Source organism: Arachis hypogaea, chromosome 5 (genome assembly GCF_003086295.3).
Source record: "Arachis hypogaea cultivar Tifrunner chromosome 5, arahy.Tifrunner.gnm2.J5K5, whole genome shotgun sequence".
In the NCBI taxonomy this organism is placed as follows: domain Eukaryota; kingdom Viridiplantae; phylum Streptophyta; class Magnoliopsida; order Fabales; family Fabaceae; genus Arachis; species Arachis hypogaea.
The window spans coordinates 88,186,188-88,209,487 of NC_092040.1; the positions used below are offsets into that span (position 1 = coordinate 88,186,188).

At 33.4% G+C, this 23,300-nt stretch overlaps 2 protein-coding genes, 2 non-coding genes and 1 pseudogene across 4 annotated transcripts; all 5 read left to right on the forward strand.

Annotated features, from left to right (window-relative positions):
• Nucleotides 1-8,883: 8,883 nt before the first annotated feature.
• On the forward strand, nt 8,884-13,448 carry LOC112801765 (uncharacterized). Its single transcript, XM_025844674.2, has 8 exons — nt 8,884-9,105; nt 9,742-9,834; nt 10,450-10,563; nt 11,472-11,670; nt 11,790-11,835; nt 12,076-12,151; nt 12,389-12,620; nt 12,966-13,448. Exons 3-7 carry the CDS (start codon nt 10,455-10,457, stop codon nt 12,616-12,618), a joined length of 660 nt encoding a protein of 219 aa, XP_025700459.1. The 5' UTR covers nt 8,884-9,105; nt 9,742-9,834; nt 10,450-10,454; the 3' UTR covers nt 12,619-12,620; nt 12,966-13,448.
• LOC112805070 (U1 spliceosomal RNA) lies at nt 13,172-13,338 on the forward strand. The gene has a single exon (XR_003203681.1). It is a non-coding gene; the product is annotated as a U1 spliceosomal RNA (small nuclear RNA).
• Nucleotides 13,449-14,540: 1,092 nt separating the features above from the next.
• Nucleotides 14,541-17,550, forward strand: LOC112803664 (peroxidase 47-like; annotated as a pseudogene).
• LOC112804720 (U1 spliceosomal RNA) lies at nt 14,720-14,880 on the forward strand. Its single transcript, XR_003203337.1, has one exon. It is a non-coding gene; the product is annotated as a U1 spliceosomal RNA (small nuclear RNA).
• A 1,951-nt stretch (nt 17,551-19,501) lies between the features above and the next one.
• LOC112801769 (uncharacterized) lies at nt 19,502-23,263 on the forward strand. The gene is made up of 6 exons (XM_025844679.3): nt 19,502-19,936; nt 21,216-21,269; nt 21,544-21,617; nt 22,088-22,205; nt 22,325-22,383; nt 22,735-23,263. Exons 1-6 carry the CDS (start codon nt 19,784-19,786, stop codon nt 22,811-22,813), a joined length of 537 nt encoding a protein of 178 aa, XP_025700464.1. The 5' UTR covers nt 19,502-19,783; the 3' UTR covers nt 22,814-23,263.
• The last annotated feature ends 37 nt before the right edge of the window (nt 23,264-23,300 follow it).

Below are 23,300 nucleotides of genomic sequence, written 5' to 3' on the forward strand. Positions count from 1 at the left end.
ACATTTGCAGTTTGTGGATGATACTATACTTGTTTGTCCTTCTGAAGAAGAGACGATCAGAAACTATAAGTGGTTGCTGTGCTGCTTTGAGATGATGTCAGGAATGAGTATTAATTTTGACAAGTCCAGCTTGATCCCCGTTAATTGTGAGCAGAGTTGGGCATGACAGATATGTCGAATGTTGGGGATGTAAAGAGACGTATTTACCTTTCAGATATCTTGGTATTTCTCTGGGAGCAAATCCAAGGCTGGTCAAGACATGAAAATCAGTGATTGACAAGGTAGAAGAAAACCTAAGTCTGTGGAAAACAAAGTCTCTGAATAAAGCGGTTAAGTTGGTTCTCATTAAATCTGTTCTTAATAGCCTGCCTATTTACTATCTCAGCTTGTATAAAATGGCGAAGGTAGTAGCAAAAAAAATAATATCCTTACAGAAAAAATTTTGTAGAGTAAGGAGGACGGGAGGGAGGGGATGCCTCTAGTGAAATGAAAAGTTGTACAGGACCCCAAAAGGCAGGAGGTTTGGGAGTTGGTAACGTAGTAATTTGGAATACAGCGCTCCTATTCAAGTGGTGGTGGAGATTTTTGAAAAAGGATTGTCCAATTTGAAAGAAAATTGTATGTTCCTGTAATAACATAAAATTTTCTAAGATGATTTGTGATCAGCCTATGCCTAAAAGAGGGGGTTCTTGGAAGGATATTTGTCAACTACAAATCAGGGAGCCACAAGTGAGAGAGAAGATGATGAGAGGCTTGGCTATAGAACTAGGGGATGTCAGGATAATCTGCTTTTGGGAGGATAGCTGGTTACCTTGTGGTGCTCTGAAAGTTATTTTTCCAAAACTTTTCTCGCTCTCAAATCTTCAAGGATCTATCATAGGGGATTGTGGGTTTTAGGATGGATTAGAATGGATTTGAAATTTTCAGTGGCGACGAGAGTTATTTCAATGGGAGTTGGAATTAATAAACCAGCTTCATGCGGTTCTACAATTAGTGAAACTGACAACTCAGAGAGAGGATAGAGTGGTCTAAAAATTTGATAAAAAGAATGTTTATTCTACTAACTCCTTTGTGCAGGTATTGCAGGTAGAGGTACTTCCGGCAGATATCACAAGTTATAGTTTCACTAGTACTATTTGGAGAGGATTCGTCCCACCAAGGGTTGAGTTGTTTACTTGGTTTGCACTGGTTGGTAGGGTAAATATAAGGAAAATACTGTGTAGATTAGGTGTTATTGGCCAGAATGATAACATGTGTATTTTATGTCACAAGTTTATTGAAACTGCTTTTCACTTGTTCATTAGTTGTGAGCTCACTTGGTAGGTGTGGTGGTTGTTCGCTCTTGGAAGGATATAGACTATTCCAAGTACGCTCAAGCAACACTATGAAAGTTGGACGGATATATCAGTGAGAAAGATGGAACGGAAGCGTGGTTGGTTGACTTTTTTGCGGTCACCTGAACAATTTGGCTAGAAAGAAATGATAGAATCTTCGAAAATTAAGGTTCAATTGTCGTGGACATTATTAAAAGATCCTTTACAAGTTACGATGAGTGGATTGGTGGTAAATTCTGTGGTTATTGATGACAATATTAAAGATGGCTAAGGATTATTATTTTTAGCGTTATGAATTTTTGTTTCTTTTATTTTGTTCCACTTTATTGTGTTAAACTCTTTTACTTCTAAAAAAAATAATTTTATTACAATATTAATTATTCACCAATAGAATTAGCTAGAAATATTCATTATAATACATTATTAAAATAAACCATTTTATACCAACAACAAAGTAAGACTAAATAGTTTTAATACTGTACGTAGTTATATATAATTTAAACTACGATAAATTATTTTAGGATTTTAAAATAATAATTATTTGAAAAATCAATAGTATATAACCATGCAGCTTTAATTTACCAAAAGCATAAAAATCTTAATTTTACATAAAAAAAACTTTTCACCTTGGTTTCTTTACTCTGAAAAGCCAAGATTTTTTACAAAAAAGCTTATCACAATACAATGTAATCTTATACATGTAATATTGAATTAATATTCAATTTGATTCTTAAAATTTGATATTAGACTTAAATTAATTTCTAAAATTATGATTGATTTAATTTAACTTTTAAAATTTATAATAACAATTTACATTAGTTTTTAAATTGATTTTTGTAAATGGTATATTAAATTTTACATATTAATTTACTAATTTTGATCACGTAAAATTTAGACGACTAATCTAAATTGTAATAAATTAATGTACTAAATTAATACGTTGTTAATAAAAATTAGCTCAAAAATAAATGTGAATTACCATTATAAGTTTTAAAATTCACTACAATAATATAGACTATTTTTTAGGATTATATGTGTAAAAAATATTAAAATTTGTCAAAAAATAAATTTTGACATTATTTTAACTATAGAAATATGTTAATAAAAGTTTTGTTAAAAATAGTATTTTTAACATATAAGTAATTGTAAAAAAATTGAGAATATATTTTTTGTGATATTTATTAACCGTCAAAAATATTATTTATTTTGATACTTATTGATCATAAAAAATTCTCAACAAAAATTTTCAACAACACGAGATAAGATCTTGAAATTGAAGAATAAACTGAAATTTTATGAAAAATGAGTAGTATAATCTCAAACTGAGAACAGTGCGATGCTAAAATTGACAGAGCTCAACAAAAAAGAGAAATAATGGAATAAGTTAAAAACAAATAACTAAAATGAGTATCAAAATTGAGAAATAATTTTTTACAGTTAAATTATTTATTAAAAAACATAAAAATATGATATTTATAAAAAATATATATTAATTTTTATATTTAATTATGACTATTAAAAAAAACATATTAAAATAGTTCTTTTTTTAGTAATTCAATTTAAATTCATTAAAATTTTAATAATTAAATTAGATCCGACTTTAATTTTTAAAAATTAAATTGAGTATTAACTCACGTAATATTAGTACTTAAATTAATTTGAAGAACAACCATAATCCCATTATCTATCTAATTTAACTACTAATTTTGAGGGCACAACTTTCAATCAAATGGGTCCCATCCTGATCCCTTTTCCAGTTACACCCATGGCATTTAATTTAATTTCTTAATGATCATATCATATTCACCTTGCATTATTATTATATATTCAATGCAACATTGACACGTATCTCACCATTGTTGCTTAATTGCTTTATATATAGCCCAAAGTTGCACCTCAAATTTGGTCATGTAATGTATCGTACACTTGGTTAATAAAAAAGACACAACCATGAAAGCATCACCGTCATCCATCCTAAGGTACCTCCCCTTTCGCCGGATTCAGCCGAAGGCGCCCGCTGCAGCAACTGTTGCACCATCACCGGTGCCAACACAATTCGACCAAGTACTCTCGACGGAGTTAGACACACTCGAGTTATCACTAGGCAATAGTACTACTAGTAGTGGTGAAATTGGTTTGGCACATTTTCTTGATGCAGCCATCACCACACAAAAAATTGCATTGGGTTCACTTTTGAAGAACACTTCTAATTTCGAAGATGACAAGGATCGTGTAGCTGCCGAAGATTATCTAGATAGCAACATTGAGATTCTTGATGCATTCAATCATCATGTTAAAAAATTAGGCCACATGAAGAACTATGTGGACTCATTGAAAATTGTTGCACATTTGATTGAAGTTGGGAGCGGAAGGCCGAATTGTGCGGCGACGGCGCGCGCATCGGAGCATTTAGATTCATGCCATGGCATGGAGAAGAGGTTCAAAGCAATGGAGAAGCATGGATCTAGCTTGAGTAGGAGAGTGTTGAAGAAAAGACTAATACGTAACCATGAAAGAATGTTGAATGATGTTTTGTTTAGTTCTAAGGCTATGGCCTTAATGGGGTGCAAGTTTCTTGAACTTGGACTTTCATTTGATTCATCAAAAATTAGGTCAATACCCTTGAATTTGATGAAGAAGTCTCACCCTAGAACAAGTTCTTTGTCATGGTTGAGATTTGTTCAAGAGTTTGATAAGATGGGGAAATATGCATATGGGTGTTTGTTGATGAATGAGTTGTTGGATGCATCAAAAGAATTGAAGGAGTTGATGAAGGGTAAAAAGGGAAATAAGATGTTAGTGGAATCTTGTGTTGAGAGAGTAAAGAGAAGGTGCAATGAATTGGAGGATTTCATTGAGATTATAGAGGGAAGAGTAAATGTTCTGCATAAAAGTTTGATTGATGTTAGAATGGCCTTGATGGGAATTCTATCTCATTAGGCCTATTGGAGTAGATGTAAAAAACTCACTAATAAAAGATGTACATGGAATTGTTCTAAGATATATTGAAAATATGAATTTCATAAGTAACCAACCCCCTTTCTAGTTTTAAGAAATAGAAGAAAGACATTATGTTCTATATTTAAGGATCACAATAACGAAATCGAATTAATGTTGGTTGCTCAGTAGTAGAGAATCAACTATGACGATATTCCTGTGACATTGCGCATAAAGAATTCGGATTCAAATGTTTTTAGAATTTGTTCTTGAAATCGTCTTTAGTTTCCTTAAAGAAAGAAACTAGTTTTTTTTAAAGAAAAAGTTTAACATAAGAAGTGGAACAAAGACAGTATTAAAAATACAAAACAATAAATAATAATCGAACCAACCGATCTAATCATAAAATTTTTCTGTCATTTTTGGTATTGCCATCAATAGTTAAAGAGGTCAGCACTTAACTACTCAGTGTAGTTTTGAACAAATAAGTTTATAATCTCCTTTGCTCCTTTTTTTTTATTCTGAAAAATTCTCTGGTTTCGTTCCAACCAAATGTTCCACATAATGGCACAAAAGCACATCATCTATATCTTGCGCTCTTTCTTGTTAATTGATACCTCAGTCCAACTCTAAAAATGCTCATTGATTGTACCCGAACATATCCATTGTAAACTAACATGAGATATCCAAGCACACTAAACCTGTTAAAAAAAATTACAGTAAAAAAACAAGTGGTAATCATTTTCATCGCCTATTTTACATAAGACACATAGAGAATCTTCTTGGTTAATAACCCTGAACCGACGCAATCTCTCCTTCGTATTAAGTAACCCAGCCACTCAATCCAAACCAAACAAATAACTCCACCCTAGGAGGGACAAGTCCTTTCCAAATTGACCTAGTAAAGGTATAACTTGATATATCCTCCGGAGCCATTTTTACCTGCAACACTGCATAAATGAGTTAGTAGAAAAAACACCTTGTTTATCATATTTTCACACAATTCTATCCTCTCTCCCAAGTGCAAGTTTGACTATTCTCAAAAGTATTGTGAAACTGGTTCACTAGATCCAACTCCCATTGGAACAATTTCCGCCTCCATTGGTAGTTCCATATCCAAGCTAACCCATCCCAAAATCCACAATCTCCTATCACTGATCCTCTTTAGTTTGAAATAGAGAAGAGCCTTGGAAATCGATCATTCAGAGACCCTCCAATAATCCAGACATCCTCCCAAAACCAAGTACGTCTCGCATCACCCATCTCCATAGCCAATCCAGTAATCATCTTCTGCCTAACTTCTTGATTCTTGAACTGTAGTTGACAAATGTCCTTCCACGGATCCCCCTACTCAGGTAATCTCCAAGAGGATAGAAGCTCATTTAGATTCAAGTTATTACAAGAGCAAACCACCTTCTTCCACAACGGACACTCTTCCTTAGAAAACCGCCACCACCACTTAAACAAAATGGCTGTATTGGATACCATAGCATTTCCAACTCCTAACCCGCCTAACCTTTTAAGAGCCTGCACGACTTCCCACTTCACCAAGGCCATAAAAGACCTCCCATCCTCCTTACTCCATAAAAATCTTCTTTATAAAAAAATCAGTTTCTCTGCAACAGCCTTTGACATCTTATATAGGTTCAAATAATAAACCGGAAGGCTATTCAACACATATTTAATAAGCACCAACTTACCAGCATTATTAAGCGCCTTGGCTTTCCAAAGACTAAGCTTCTCCTCTACTTTGTCTATTATTAGCTTCCATGTCTTAACCAACCTTGGGTTCGCACCTAATGAGATGGCCAGATATTTAACTGGAAGGGAGTCTTGCTTGTAGTCTAACACACTACACATACGTCGTACCCATTGCTCATCACAGTTAATAGGAATTAACCTCGACTTCTCAAAATTAATACTTAAACCTGACATCAACTCAAAGCACCGAAGCAACCTCTTGTAGTTCTTGATTGTCTCATCTTCAGGAGGGCAGAACAAAATAGTATCATCAGCGAACTGTAGATGCGACAACTCAATATAATCTCTTCTAACCAACAATGGTGATAAGCGTCCGTTCCTAACTGCTTCTTCAAGCATTCTACGTAAGACATCCACAACAAGTACAAAAAGGAACGGAGACAAAGGATCACCTTGTCGCAAGCCCCTTTCCATCTTGAACGGGTTAGAAGGCGAGCCGTTTATCAATACTGACATTGAGCACGAACTCACACACTCCAAAACCCACGCCCTCCATCTTTATCCAAATCCCATCTTCTGCAACACGAGGTCAACGAATTTTCACTTTACTCTGTCATATGCTTTCTGGAAGTCTAACTTTATCATTGCCGCTTCCGACTTCCTCATTTTGATCCAATGAACCGTTTCACATGCGATAAGCGCCCCATTATGAATCTTCCGACCCTTGATAAATGCGCTCTGCGTCTCACCCACTAATCCAGGCATAACAGCTCTCATCTTCCTCACTAGCATCTTCGAGATAACCTTATACACACACCCCACCATGCTAATCAGGCGTAAATCTTTGATTTCCTTAGCACCAGTAAACTTAAGGGCCAGTGCCACCCAAGTTACATTACCATCTATTGGCAACCTTGAAGATTGGAAGAAACTCAATACAGCTGTCGTGAATTCAAAGCCAATTTCGCCCCAACATTCTTTATAAAATTCATGTTGTAACCGTTATTTGCTGGAGTCTTGGACGATTCACAATCCTACATTACCTCTCTAATCTCCTCAAGTGTTGGCAATATCTCTAGAGCCATAGCATCCTCCTCGTCGATCCTTTCCACCAGTCCGTCTCTGAACCCCACCATCGGGGACTCCTCTTGATGATATAACTCCTTGTAAAAATCTCTTATGGCAATCTTAATCCTAACTTGATTCCTTATCAACCTCTCATTAATGACTAGAGCATCAATTCTATTATTCCTCATTCTCACTGAAACTAAGTTATGGAAATACCTCGTATTTTTATCCATGTGTCATTGCATGCCTAGACCTCGACTTCTGCTTCCAGTGTATTTCTTTCCGCACATATCACTTCTCGCAGCAAGTAACTAAGGCTCTCGTTCTAGCTTCTACTGTTCCATCATATGTCCCATTGTCAACCATGTCATCAATTTTTTTTAATTTCTTCTTCAAACTTCTTGATTTTCTTGTTCATGTCACCAAAGTTGTCTCTGCGCCATCTTCCCAAAGGACCTGTCAAAGCCTTTAATTTATCGATGAATTGTAGAACTCTCAACCCTCTCCATTTTTCTTTGACCATCCTTAGAAATCCTTCATGAGTAAACCATAAATCAAACTAGTTGCCAATGAACTATAGTTCAAATGATATAGTCTCTCTCTACTCATTTAATTGTGGTTCGAGTCTCTCTATTTTAAAAAAAAGACTAGTCACTTTTTTTTAACATAATTATATTTTAAAAATATTACATGTACAAATAAAAATTGACTACTAAATTAATTATCCCTACTATTAATTTATTATTCAAAATTTAGCATAAATTTTATTGTTATATTATACGGTGTACAAGATTCTATCCGGTTGGAATCTGATCAAATCGAACCAAATTTACGGATCTAACCATTAAGGGTGTGTGGCAACCACGTTGGAGAGGATAAAAGTGCGTTGAAATTTTTTGAATGCTGCTTCTTGATGTTTGGCAACCTTTTTCCTCTAAACGCAGAAGTGATTTTGCAATCTAAAAGCGTGTTTACTGGAAGCAAAAAAATTGTTGCTTCTACATTTACTTTAACCTGCATTAGCCTTTGATGATCGTTAATTCGTTATTGGTATTTTTGCAAAAGAATTTTTAGATTTGTTTCAAGTCATTTCAAACATTTTAAATTTTTTTTCAATTTTTAGTACTTTCTTTTATATTTTGATTTTTTTATTAAATTTGTTATTGTAATTTTATTATAATATAAATTATTGATCTTATTAAAAATGACAAAGTAAATAAAAAACTAACTATACATAATAATAGAATCATAAGTAATAAAATTTTACAGTCTAAAATAATACTAAATAAAAAAATACTGAGAATACTAAAAAAATTATAGAATATTTTTTTGTTTGACATTGTAAAATTTGTTATTATAATTCTTGTTTATTGTTTATTATTCTAATTTGTTATAATATGTATTATTGTTTCTGTTGAAAATGATAAATTAAATAAAAAATTAATCATAAATAATAATAAAAATATAATAAAAAATTAGAACCCAATACAATAAATAAAATAAAATTATTGAGAATACTCATAAAAATACTAAAATATATTATTTTATATATTATTTTTAATTTAATAAATAAATATTAATTTTTATTATAATAGTAAAAAATTATAATAAATTAAAATAAAATTTTATAAAAAATACTATATAAAAATATACTAAAAAAATATAAAAAGATTCAATATATTAAAAAATAATATTATAATTTAATATTATATTTTTTTAATAATTAACTAATTATTTATCTAAAAATAATTTTAATTAATATTATTTAAATAATTTTATTTTATCAAAATCAATTTTAGTATAGAATTACTAAATTGTATCTAAAATCAATTATACAAAATCGTTTTAATTCAAATTCAAGTTTGAGTAATTCTGATCCAAACAGACACTAAACTGAACTGGCCTGGTTCAGATAGTACTAACCCGGTCGCCTGAAGCCGTGAACTCTCTCACCTTCTTCTCGCTGTGAAGCTCTTACGCCATCTCGCCGAGCTCCGTTGCTGTCTCTGTTCGGTTGAGGGGTCACCGTTGGAACTTGGAAGCCGTCTTCTGCCACTTCCTGCAGGTGATAAAATCCTTCACTATTACCGTTGATTATATATTGATTTTGAATGGTTCGTGTGCAATTGATTCGGTTTTACTAATTTAAACACACTGAATTTTCGAGTGCAATTGAATGGTGTGTAATTGATTTGGTTTTACTCTTGTGATTACTGTAAAAACTATAAGCTAGTTCGTAAAGAAAAGGGGGAAAAAGATGAGTAGTCTTGGAGCAACAGTCAAGTTGTATAGGTGTAAGTGTGACCTCAAGGTCAATGGTTACTGATGCTTGTTAGTCTACCTACATTGCACCTTTTAAGTGCGACACTTTACCACAAGCTGAAAAAACGGTTTGTTCAGTTTCACTGATCTTCTGAGAGTATCTATTACCTTGCTTTGTGAATTGTGATTGTGATGGATGGAAACCTCATCAAATTGGACGATGCACTATCATATCATGCACACAACGATTTCTTTGACAAGTTAATGATGTTGCCACAAAAATCTTTCATGTTCTTGTTACTTTCCAGACTTATATTAAGAATCTTGAATTTTCCCGTTTAATCTGCATTCATGTTCTTATTGCTTTTGGTGTCTTCGTTACAATGTTTATCACTTTTATGATTCTGTATGACATCTTATCTTCTTTTAATGGCTTCAGGTGCAAGTTTCAGGCCCAGATTGAATACCTATAACTATGAATATTGATTCTTTCAAGCGGGATGTTGATGAATTAATTGCTGAATTCACTCAGGTATTATTAAGATCTTACCTGTGTGTTTACTAGTTGTGTAGGTTTGTTTGTAAAGTCAAGGTGCTTCCCATCCTTTTTTTCAATTAGATATTTTAGCCATAAATTTTTACTCTGCAATTCCCTGAGAGATTTTGAAGATTCGCAGAATGAATCAACTACTTTGGCTGACATGAGAGTATGGCTTTCTAAGAAGTTCTCCTACATTTATGAATCTAGTCTTTCTACCAACCTCACCTTCTTTATGCAATCACTCTATGCCCAATGTATAGGTGTGTGTTTAGATTCTAAGGTGACCGTTTTCAACAGATATACAAGCTTGTTACTTAAATTTAGAATTTTCAATCAATTGTGTTGGTAATTTTTATTTTCAATGGTTTTATTTTGTGCCAAAACTTTTATTAAAAAAAAAAAATTGTGCCAAAACCTGAAAGAAATTCCACAAGTGGAGGTCACAAATGTAAAAAGGCAGAGATGCAAACTTAAAGTAAAATTTATATATTTATAAAACTCCCACTATTGTGTGATGATTATGATATTTTCAAGCATAGAAACTTGCAGTTTATTAGCTTTATATCTTTATTTCAGTATACAACCTTTCTTCATGTTCCTGTGCAGGTTACATGTGTGGTACTGCTTCTTTATCACACAGATTGGGTGGCCTTTATTGCCTCTATTGTCTGTATGAGACTCAACCATTTAAACCTACTTTTAAGGTCTATCTATCCCTTGGTATGTTAATTTCTAAGCTTAAATGATTATGATTAATATACTTTTATGTGATTTGATGCAATTTGATTGGTCAAAGACTCAGTATTTTTTACATTTCAATGATCTATTTGTAATTTGTACAATTCAAATTCCAGTCTTGTAGCTTCTTCTATACTTATCAAGTTCCTTTTTTTTTTATTGATGTAGTGATTGAGAAAATTTGATTTATCCAAAACACTTTGATTGTCATTTTGTATTTACGTTTATGTGTGTGTGATTTCATAGGATTACAGTTTGTCATTTAGTACTCATAATCATAATGTGTCATATAACTCAGAATATTACAAATGCTCTTGCTCCAGCATCTTGTCTACTTCCTCAAAAGGGGAAAAAATTGCATAATGAAGAACTTAGCTATTCAATATAGGGCATTTATGCTTTCATGGTGTTATAGACCTAAACCTTTTTTCCTTTTTTTATCCTCATCAACTTTTATCATGGCCAATGACATGTTTGATTTGTGTTGATGAATATTAATGACGGTATTATGTGAAGTTGTCAACCTCTTCATTGTCTTTTATTGTTTGGAACCATACATGCCTCATGTAATCCATGTAAAACCCCCCTCTAGCAGGAAAAAAGCTTCTACCATTGTTATATGTTGTTAGCAGCATAGGCACATGCATATTTTAAGGCTGACGCTGGCTATTTAGATGATTGCTGCAATGATGTTGATGAGTGTTTCTTTAATAAAGCATGAGTGTTATCAGATTGGTCTATTACTGAATACTGAAACAGCCGTTTTTAATTTTTTATGTGTTGTGCGTTGTCCAACTTGATGCTTTGTACTTTTTGTTTTTCCTCTTTATTTTTTCTATTAATAATGGTTGACATTTAAAGAACATGCTTAAGCGTGTCCATTTACACAGGAGAGATAAAGAAACTCAGAACCCTTATGGTAGATGCAAAAACAAATGATATTAAAGTGGTACCTTCTTTGGTAAAAAGAATGCTGGATAGAAACATTCTCCTTTTTGGTGCTGTTGACTTAATGGCTGATTCTGTCACGGAGACAGTTAACCAACTCCAACAATTGCAGGATGCTCGTGTCAAACACGCATATGAAAAGTAAATAACCATATTGGACTGATGCTATATTTTCTCCTTTCCTTTTCATGTTATTATTCATGATAATGTGATTATAATAACAACCCTCACTGCTTTCATGTTTTCCCGGTTCATGACAGATTATTTCACAGCACACCAATTGACAGATATGTTCACATGGACCTTGTAAGTATCTGCATGCTTTGTGACTTGCAAAAATTATCCAATCTCGTTATTGTTTTACTATTAGATGCTCATTCAACATGAAATGGTGCTCTGTAAATTGTATAACATGCCTTTTTGTGCCAACTAACTCCTCCAACTTGAGTTGAGGTTTCGAGCGGAAGTAAAAGCACTCAAAAGAATTTAAAAGCTATTTGACTGCAGTGTATCCTTTTAACTTCCTTTCTTCTTTCAACTTGCCAGGGAATGGAAGTTGACCTTGGAAAGCTGCAGAAAATGTCATCGGAATATGCTGTGGCCAAGAATGTAGCCATTGCAGGTATTTTTCCCTTTTCTATAGGTTGAAGTTAATTGCTTATTCAAAAGCCAAGTGCTTGTTTATTTATAATATGACATTATGACTCTATTTGGTTTAAGAAGGTAACATGGCTACCTCATTCTTAGCCATTTTTCTTTCTGCGTCGATGTTCTCTATGACATTGTAATTTTGGTAACTTGTGATATGTTTATCTGATTTTGATTCTTTGCCTTTTGTTTTTTCCCCTCCCTGATAAAGAAGCAAGCAATATTTTAGATGTTACAGACATAAAGCACCTATCAGAAGATAAGGAACTGATAGGAGATGTTGTGAAAAAGATCGCTGATGACTGGAATGACCAGAAAGAAACATTTTATAAGCAAACCGGGTGCGGAGAGGATGAAATGTATGAGCAAGAGCTGCTACAACAACTTCTGAAAGACAACGATGACGACGAGGATAATGAAAAAGAGGGTAGTCAAGATTGAAGGTATACATTTGAGCTGGGGAATTCATAATGCTAATATGTTAGCCATTATTTTGGTATAGGGAGTTCAGGCTTTCCCAGGGGAAATATGGTCTTATAGGTCCATTTTTTTTTCTTTACCTCTATCCACTTTGTTATCAACAATGTGTTATCAACTACTTTCACACTTTCGGTTCTTGTTGTGTGTATTATGGTCTCTTCAACTTTCTTTCTTTTGCTGGATCGGCTTGTTTGTGGAACTAAATTAAGCAATCATAATTCTTATCCTTCTCGCTATCCTTGAAATAGCTTTGGTAAAGATAACATAGTCTTCCAACATCTGAATGTCTACATTTTTGGAATATGAAGTTTTCCTTTCCACGTTCTATTGCCGAGAATCACTACATCTGGAGACCAATAACCAGCTGTTCAATGGCTTCATTGAATGAAATATTCAAGTCTTACATTGAAAGCAAGAGGCAAGATGTCTGGAATTGAAGTCTTACATAGCGTGAAGATGAGTCTGAGAAGTCTGCAACACGACATGAAAGGGAAGACACTACAACAATTACAAGATACTTACCTGGACGGGTCAATGGGCAGTCAAAAAGACCTATGGCCTACGGCCTAGGCTGGTGACTTCCATTGCACTTTGGAAGGATATCCGTCTAAGGTCTACTTAAGTGGTGGAGCCTAGGTCATAATTTGTAGTAATAGGGATTTGCGTTTGCGCAGTCTCTGTGAAGTTTAATGTTTGTTTATGTAATTTAAATATTTTTTTAAACATTAAATTAGTGTAACTAAAGATTTTTTCGAATATTAAATTTATTAGGATTTTGTGCCTCATTAGTATAATTATCTACAGTGATTACAATTTATTTTTCCATTGAACTCACCTAAAGTCTTTTAATTTTTTGCATATAATAAATTTGTTTCTCAAGAAGCACCATTTTTTCTGATCCTATACGAATGAGTTAACAGTTCAGAGCTGTTTATTTTAGGGGTGTCAATGGATCGGATCCGATCCACATGTTCGCGGTGTTTATCCGAATCCGATTCGAAAATTGCGGATATGGATCCGATCCGCAAGACTTTCGGATCGGATCGTATCGGATCCGCACACTAATCGGATCGGATTGCGGATTTTGTGTTGGTATCCGCATATCCGATCCGCATATCCGCGTATCCGCAAAATTAAAGAAATAAATAAGTAAATATTCTTTTTATGTTTTATTTCAATTAATAATTATCATATATGTTATATTATTTTAATTTATTATTTAAAAAAAATATGTTAAATATTATTTTAAGAGTAAACATATTTTAAAGAATAGAAAAAATGAATTTTATTGATATTTTTTTAATAAAAATATGTTTTTAAAAATATTTTTATGTTTTGCGGATATATCCGATATCCGATTCGATCCGATCCGCAAATGTGCGGATCGGATCGGATCGGATCCAACCTTAAAAGCTGCGGATATTGGATCCGATCCGATGATTTTAATGCGGATCGGATCGAATTTTTGGCCATATCCAATTCGATCCGATCCGCAGACATCCCTAGTTTATTTTATCTCAAGAAATTGTTACCATCAGCAATGCCAAGTTTAAACTCAACGATAATTTAGTAATAGTTGTTTATTATTTCTTTATGTTCCAGAGGCTTCAAGAGTTAATACAACATCTTTTTTTCATCCATATCAACATAGATGCATTCTAATTGACAATAGTTATTGGACCTCTAATTTGATAATACCTGATGCTAGAAAGTTGAGAAAACGTAGAAAGAAAATTAAAACGACTCTCTCCTAATTAAATTTTTTGGAGAGTACACGAACTATTTTTGTACGGAGAGCAACACAAATGTTGATATTTTAATCATAAAAAAGGTTCGAAATCTGCCTAGAGTTTATGGTTTCACTTTCTTGGTTACAGTAAACTATGCTGATTATTGGTATTTGATTGTTTGGGAGACTCTAAATCTGTTATTCAACAGTGGAGGATTTGAGTAAAAGACTTGATGGAAGGAAGACAATTTACATTGAAGTACCAGATCGAAGGAATATCTCTGAGAAAGCTGCCATGCAGTATAAAATGAAAGGTACGACGACAATTGCAATATACTTACCTGGACGGGGTCAATGGGCGATCAATAAGGCCCATGGCCTAAGGCAGTGACCTCCATTGCACTTGGGAGGGGTGCTGCTCTAAGGTCTACCCAAGTGGTGGAGCCTACGTCATAATTTGTGGTAGCGGGAGCCTGCGTTCGCGCGGTTCCGGCCATTTTAGTTAAACCATTCATGCCAATTTTGTTAAACCATTCATGCTATCTATAGTTATGTGGATTTGGAAGTTGTGTTTAGCACGATTCATTTCAACATAAACATTTTTCTTGATTTATGTTGGATAAGTAACTATTGTCAAGGATGATTGATAACCAGTTGTTTGTTTGCAATCTTTACAGGTCTATTTAATTATTCTCCAATAATAAACATAACCTGAAAAATAAACACAACAAAACTTTATGGACCATAAAAGTTTATCATTACATTTCAAATTAGGTAGATGATATAGGAGGAAGAAAAAAAAAGCCAACGATTACATCCAATGTTCTTCATTTAACTAAGATCACAAAATTAAATATAACACAACAATACTCATTCTTATGGGAGTGGATTTTCCCACACTCTAACTGATAATATCAATCTTCTATTATATTATTTTTAAATTTCTCTCAATTTTTATGGACCATTTTCTGTCAACAAAAAAAATTGATGAGGATAGAAGGTAATTTGAAAAAATAATGACAAAATGGTATTATCATTATATTTAGTTATTTACACTAAAGCTTAGTTGAAATTTTGCTAGCATGTAACTTGTACGCCTAACACCAACAAAATCAAACTAATAATGGGACCAATTCTGAAGTGTTGTTGTAAATTGTAGAAGACAACTTTGGTTCTTACTTTTGGAGGATACAATCTCCCTAACATTCATCGATGTTGACAGGAGACTGCATCTAATAATTACATATGGTTTTCAGCTAATGGTTTCTTTGTTGCATATTTGCAGAGAGATTGGAAGAAAACTTGTGCTAATCAATCCCAAAAATACGGCCCTCAAGTACATTGCAATATACTAATTAAAAAATTCTATAATGATCAGTAGTGTCAAAGTTCAATTTTCCCTGATCAGTAGAGGCAGAGAATAGCAGCCGCCATAGTTGCTACATGAAATCCACAATGCAACACGATTCTCATTGTTTTAGGGAAGCTGCACTATAGCTCTGTAGTGCTGAATATAGCGCTACAGCATATAGGTAGAAATGTGCTACCTAACTTTCGATACTCTAAATTCCTTCTCATTCTTATTCCTTCTTATCCTCATTTCATTCGATCATACTAAAAGTATAGCCTGAACAACAATCAGGTCTTATCCTATACGCAAAGTTGGCTACATGGGTCATAATGCCGTAGTATCCTACTATGTTAAACCTTGTGTATTTCTTGAATTGCATTTGTTATGTACTACATGTGTATCAAATAGTAAGATATGCCTGGTTGACTAATGTTAACTCTCTTTATTCAATTTTTTAAAGGTATATCAGAATGGAGGTTTGCAAATTGGTAAGCATGTGTCTTTCTTACTCTTTCTTACTCTCTTTTTAGTTATGCTTTTTGGAATGCCTCAAGCCATGGTTTTGTGGTTCCAGAAAACTAAACCAAACATGTTAAAATACTATTTGATTTATGCTTAAAATTACCTGTCATATCCATTTAGTTTTCCTTTTGAGAGGCTATGAAATCATAGATGACATCAAAGAAGAACTTGAAAGACAATGCCTTGGAGTAGTTTCATGTGCTGATATTCTTGCTTTAGCAGATAGAGATGCAGTTTTCTTTGTAAGATCAACCTACTTATATATTTTTCTACTTACCATTAATTTTATACTAATATATATTATGAATGGCACAATGAGCAGGCAGGGGGGCCAGTTTATGACATACCAAAGGGAAGAAAAGATGGAACAAGGTCCAAAATTGAGGATACCATTAATCTGCCATCTCCCAACTTCAATGCTTCTGATCTCATCAAGATGTTTGCCCAACATGGCTTTTCAGCACAAGAGATGGTGGCTCTCTTTGGTAATTAATATACATATATGTCCCTATGCTTCTATTTCTATCTATACATGCTTCTTCATGAATAATGAATATCATAATTAAGTGAAACTTCACTTTTTGACAAAGGCTTCTAAATTCATAATTTACTAGCTTTCACCATGTCATTCCTTCTGTTACAGAATATCTATATATTAAACTATAAATGCATATAATTTTCAAATACAATAGTTGATAGAGATTACGCAACAAGGAAGCATTTTTAATAATGTTTTGCGGTTTTGAATCTTCAGGGGCTCACACAATAGGAGTAGCTAGGTGTTCTTCTTTCAAGAACAGGCTAACAAAAGTGGATCCAAATTTGAACTCAGAATTTGCAAAGACACTGTCCAGAACATGCAGTGCTGGTGACAATGCTGAGCAGCCCTTTGATGAAACAAGGAATGATTTCGACAACTTGTACTTCAACGCTTTGGTCTCCGGCAATGGGGTTCTCACATCCAATCAAACATTGTTCACTAGTCCAAGAACTAGGAATTTTGTCAACTCTTATGCACCAAAACCAAGCCTTATTCTTCTTGGATTTCCAACAAGCCATGGTCAAAATGAACTTGCTTGATATCAAAGAAGGTTCCAAGGGTCAAGTTAGAGATAACTGCCGCAAAATAAATTGAATTGGAGGATCTAGCTATGCCTTATTTAAAACAAATATATGATCTATGTATTTATATATCTATGGTTTGATAAATATTACATTAGCACTAATGAACATAATTGACAATTATTAACAGTTAATATAGAATTCAATAATTTCTCCAGAAATTTTGTAATTTCATTGAAATTGAATATGTTACATAGTTCTGAATAGTACATTGTTCCACCAAGATTGGTATCGACTATTTGGATACTTGGCTTATGTAGGTTATGCCTCCTTAAAAAACCCCTATGGACAAAACCCCTGGAGCTTGGGAAAAAATCCAATAGAGGAAAAAGAGTACATCAACCATGCATAATTCAAGGAATAATGAAGAAAGAGCTCAACAATTTTTATAACCTCATACAACTAAGCTCTAGAATAAAGAACACCCTTGGAGTCGGCAAGAAGAAGGTGATTGAGTTCCGGCGGAGGCCTATTCAAAAGAGAAAACGCAGAACTCGAAAAAGAACCTACTTTTGCCAGAAAATCAGCACACGAATTTGCTTCTCTCATGACATGGTAGATAGTGACATCCCACTCAAGAAGCATGAACTGATGAATTTCTTCCACAATGTCTGTGAATTCTGGGAAATCTCCGGCATTGTCGTGAATAATCTCGAGAGCCACCATGCAATCACTTTCACATTCCACCCTTCTGTACCCAAACTGCCACGCCAACCACAAACCATGGCGGATAGCTACTAGTTCCGCTGCAACGCTGCCGGCGAAACCAAGATAACTGACGAATCCAGCAATGCAGTTGCCATATTGATCTCTAAGCAAGCCACCACATCCGGCTCTTCCTGGATTTCCTCTTGAACTTCCATCGACGTTGAGTTTGATAGCCCCTTCAGACGGTGGAACCCAGCGAACTAGCATCCTTTGCATACAAACACAGTAAATTGTAAAACCAAACACAACTATATCTGATCTTCATTGCAATATTCAAAGATGCTATCAACAGATATTTACTTCGTTAATGTGATGATGCGATATGATGAACAAAGCTTGAACTAGACTTCAGTCGGTTGATAGTGTATGTAACGTATGCGAATGAAAGCTCTGTTCAGTTTTTGTATATAAAAATAGAATGTGACTAAATTTTTTTCAAGAAAAGGTTTCTAATAATTTATTGAACTATTGATTTTTAATTTACGAATCCTAACAACCTGCAAGTAATAATGATTTTCATATTTTGAAAGCAAGATTCGGATAAAATATTTTTTATTTTTAAATTTCTGGTATTTTCAAAATTTGACCTACATATAATATCTATCTAAATCCAAATATACTAAAACATTAATATATCAATATTTTTAACTAACATATATTTTGAATTTGCTACAAAAATAAAATTAACAATAATTTAAGTCTATAATATAAATGTCATGAAACATTAAAATAACTTCTTTAGTATACATAAATTCATTAAAAATATTATAATATATTGTTTTAAGTGAATAAAATAGGCTAAAATCTAATAATTATTTAAAATATTGTTACTTATCATCGTCTACATACATACATAAAATGTCACCTCTTATAAAAACTAAATCTAATTAAAGAAAAATTTAATAATGATTCCGTTAGAGACTCCAAAAATATTTTCAGAAAGAATTTCGTCAAAAAAATTTTATTTTATGCTCACTTTAGATTTAATCTATTTTTATTAAAAGTAAGATTTAATTTACTCAGGTAATTCAAACTAACTTTAACCAATTTTTTTATTGAGATAATTTAGTTTTAATTAAGAGTGGATTTAATTGAATTTTTATTGTTTCAGTTATGGATTAGATTACATTTTAACATTAAAAAAAACAACCCATTCTTAATTTTTTTTAATTCAAAACAATCCATTCTTAATTTTTTTTTAATTTAAAGATAAATAAGTCATTGACTAATTGAAAATATGTTCATATTGTAAAATACGATATACCTAAATCTTTTTGTCCAATAAATAAATTCTTCGAAAAAATTTAAATGTCATAATTTAAAAGGCAAAAGATGTTTTTATATTTTTAATTTATCAAAAATTTATTTGTCAAGAATTAAAAAACTTTTTTTTTTAATCATACTTCTTCTCGAAACAAATGTTTTGGGCTTAGTTATAGGCTTCGAACTCGGGTATCTCAGATTACTCCACACTCCAAAGTTTTCTCAAAGGGAAAAAAATACGATGAGGAGAGAAAGGTCTTCGTCCACATGAGCTTAGTTTCAGTGAAGTGGTGTGGTTGCGATGTCTCCATCGAACGAACCTCCGAAACGAATTTCTGAAAATTGAAGCAATTTAAAGTGCCTCAGCAACCGTGTGGTGTATTTTCCTTTTGTTTCTCGAGAAAGTGTGTTAGATAGAGGAAGAGAACACGATGGAAACGATGAACAGAGCCTTCGAGAAAGTGAAGATCATGGTAGGAATGGAAGTCGAAGACGAAGAGCAGCGAGCTACTGCATTGGACGACAGCAGCTCTTACGCATTCATGGACGAATTCAACCGCAACTGCACCTTGTCCACCAAACAGGTATTAATTTCGAGTTTCGATTCAACCGTTTTCTGTTGCTTGTTTTTTGTGTCTGAGATAAAACAACGTATTATGAGCTGAGAAAGGAAAATAGAAGGGAAAAAATCGAGTGAAATTTGATTATTCGATTTTCGAAATGTAAGTGTTAGCTAGATCTGTGCTTCAGTTGTGGCATTTTTGACATTGCGATCTCGTAGCGTGTGATTATGCATTTGTGTCATTTTCAACGTTCAAAGGATTTGATATTTTAGCTTAATTTTACTGTTGTTATATTTGGATGTGTGTGTAGTGTTGATTTAGTAGATAGATGCATGGAAATTGTGGATCTGAGTGTTGTTGGACGAGAAAGGTTGCTCTACTTAGGGGGTTAATCTCAGTGAGATTTCGGTTGGTCTTCAATGCTTTAATTATGAATGAGCTGGATGCAATATAGAGGTAGAGAATTGCATGGTCAGTGATGATTTAAGGAAGAAGATGTTGCTGTGTTTTTGTCCTTGGACGATATCATATTGGGAAATTAACCAAGTGACATGGCGACTGGGTACTTGAGATATCCTTTTTGTTCTAGAAATGTTATGTGTTGAATTTTGTGTTGTTAGAAGATAATTTATGCTGGAGTTTAGGTGATGCGTGAAAATTGTTGGCGGGTCGTTTGTAGAGAAATTATGAATATCTTCACCAAAATGCTTTGGGAAATATTTCTTAGGAAATCTATGAACTGGATGAGTCATGAATGCAGTACTTTTGTTATTGGTATGAATACTTATGAGTTATACAGGTTATATAAGAGTGGTATAGTATAACTTTGAGGCTTGTTTGTGTTGTAAGATGTGACTTTGTTACTAAGCAGAGATAATTTTGACGGATTGTGTTTCTAAGGTGATGAATATTATTGTTTGGGTCAAGAATTACATATACGGGACTTTTGAATAATGAACTTGTTTCCCATTCAGATTACTTTTATTGCGGGAGATTGGTTTGTTAGGACTTTATGCAATGTAGCACCAATTTTGTTGATTTTTCCCATTAGAACCACCGGAGTAGTGGATCTATTAACTCTATGGTTTAAGCTGATGTTTGACTTATCCTAATCCGTTGCTATTGTTTCTGTATTGTTTTAATTTTGTATTGAAACATGTCATTATGTGTCAACGAGTCAACCTCCTCTAGTTTTCCTCCTTACTGGAAATCCTTGTCATCTTAAAACCTTTGTTGTTTTCACTCGGTAAGCTTTCTATCTGTGAACTGTTGGACTAATAAGCTCTCTGTTTATGAGCAGAGGTTATATGGTTTTGCAATATGCTTTTCGGCTGGATTAACTTTTACACTATTGGTAAGTCTAGAAGCATGATTTTTCTTTCTAATTAGAATTTCTGCTATATATTAGCTTTTGGTTTAGTGCAAATTATTCTTCATAATGAAACCTTTTGTTGTATCCTTTTCTTTTTGAACTATAAAAGAATCTTATTATTAAAAAAAAAAAAAGAGAAGAATACAACTATGATTCTTTCGGTACTTTCTGTATAATCTTAGGTTTTTATCTCCAACTTATATTTGACTACATGGCTAGAAACTAATGTAGTGTCATTTATTTTACCATTGTACAGTCAATGCTTGTTTTTCTCAAACCAATCAAGTTTGCGGTAGCATTCACTCTTGGCAATTTGCTTTCACTTGGAAGGTATCGACTGTTTTGGAGCTGGATAATGACTGATTCAGTGATTCTTGACACCCCCCCCCTTTTTTTTTTCCCTCTCTTAGTGGTTTGACATTCATTATAATGTGCATCTAATCTGGTGTTGTTCTTGTATAGTTGCTGTAAGTAGCTAGATTGATCAGTGTTGAGGGATTGCTGGTCTTTTAGTGATAGTTTCCCCATACGTGCCTTGAATGTATACTCTGCCTTCTCTGATCATTTGAGGAATTGATGCCCATGTCCCTCTTTGTATTTATTACTAAATTAATTGTTTTCTTGTTACACCTTATTCTTTCATCTTAATCCATAAGTGTTTAACATTTTAAATTAACATTGACAATAATTTACAGCCAAAAAAGTCTGGATGGCTTTTGTTTATTTATGTTCTGTTAAATTTGGTGTAATAGTTGTTTTGATTTCTTCAAATGATAAGTTGGAGTCTTTTATGATGGCAGCACAGCCTTCCTCATTGGTCCTAAACGGCAATTCACAATGATGCTTGATCCTGTTCGTATCTATGCCACAGCCATATACATTGCAAGTATGATCATTGCTTTGTTCTGTGCTCTATATGTAAGTAAAAGTGCATCTCTTTAGATTCTTCTAATTTCAGCGCGGAAAAAACCAAAAGGAAAGGAAAAACGTTCTTTTTATTAAATGGCATTTCATCTTATTGGCTTTGCACTGAGCAGGTTCATAACAAGTTGCTAACACTTCTGGCAATTATTTTGGAGTTTGGAGCACTGATTTGGTATGTCATATTTTATAGTTTCCAAATGCCTTCCATGTAACTTATTTTTATATTTTCTTCTGTTTAAGCCCATTAAATACATGTGCTGTATGTGCGAGTCAATTGTGGGGAGAATTCTAGATAAGTTCAATTGGCACATATTCCATTAACTGAAGAAAAATTTTGTATGGACTAATGACAAACTTTCTGGTTTCTGGCACAAGCAAAAAAGAGATTCTGAAAATCTATGGAGTTAACAAAAGACCTGTTTGGCCATTTCAATTTATTGGATGCAATATGATTCAATTTATGGCCTCATCTTTGTTACACTCTTGTAAAACTGACTATATTTTCTGATATTTTGATTGACAGGTATAGCTTGAGCTACATCCCTTTTGCTAGATCCATGGTTTCTAAAATCATGGTTTCATGCTTCGATACTGAGTTTTAGATCTTACACTGAAGACACAATAGCCTTGTCAAATGAATCGCATTGAACCCCTTTCAATATATTTGTTATCCAAAGGAAAGGGATTTTGGCTGCTGAACTGAGAGTCTGAAATACAATGAATGGATTGGTGATTCTGAATTGCTTGCACCTCCATGGAGGATTAGGTTCCACTTGAAAGTAACAAGCAAAATCATGTGCATTTGTCGTGTATTGTGTATGGGCTAATATAAAGATTTCGTTTATCCCAACTTTGCCCTCTCCTGACTGTTTTATCCCCAATTTCATGTTCGAACTTGAGGGAAAACCATGTTTCAGTGTGCAACCTTTTATTCGAAAGTTAAAAAGGAGAGATGTATTTTAGAGGCCTCATATACCACAATTTTGTTCGTAATAGCTGACGCTTGAGAATCTTGAATATATGTTTTGCATTTTCATGCATGCATTACACAATTTCAAACCTTTTCTTTATATGCATGTTTCGGAGACT

Bases quoted from the DNA above. Each gene is read 5' to 3' on its own strand.
- LOC112801769 (XM_025844679.3), top strand. From the start codon at position 19,784: ATGGAAACGATGAACAGAGCCTTCGAGAAAGTGAAGATCATGGTAGGA. The intron at 19,937-21,215 runs GTATTAATTTCG...GTTTATGAGCAG, and splicing joins GCACCTTGTCCACCAAACAG to AGGTTATATGGTTTTGCAAT. The intron at 22,206-22,324 runs GTAAGTAAAAGT...TGCACTGAGCAG, and splicing joins CTTTGTTCTGTGCTCTATAT to GTTCATAACAAGTTGCTAAC.
- LOC112801765 (XM_025844674.2), top strand. From the start codon at position 10,455: ATGTGTGGTACTGCTTCTTTATCACACAGATTGGGTGGCCTTTATTGC. The intron at 11,671-11,789 runs GTAAATAACCAT...GGTTCATGACAG, and splicing joins GTCAAACACGCATATGAAAA to ATTATTTCACAGCACACCAA. The intron at 12,152-12,388 runs GTATTTTTCCCT...TCCCTGATAAAG, and splicing joins CAAGAATGTAGCCATTGCAG to AAGCAAGCAATATTTTAGAT.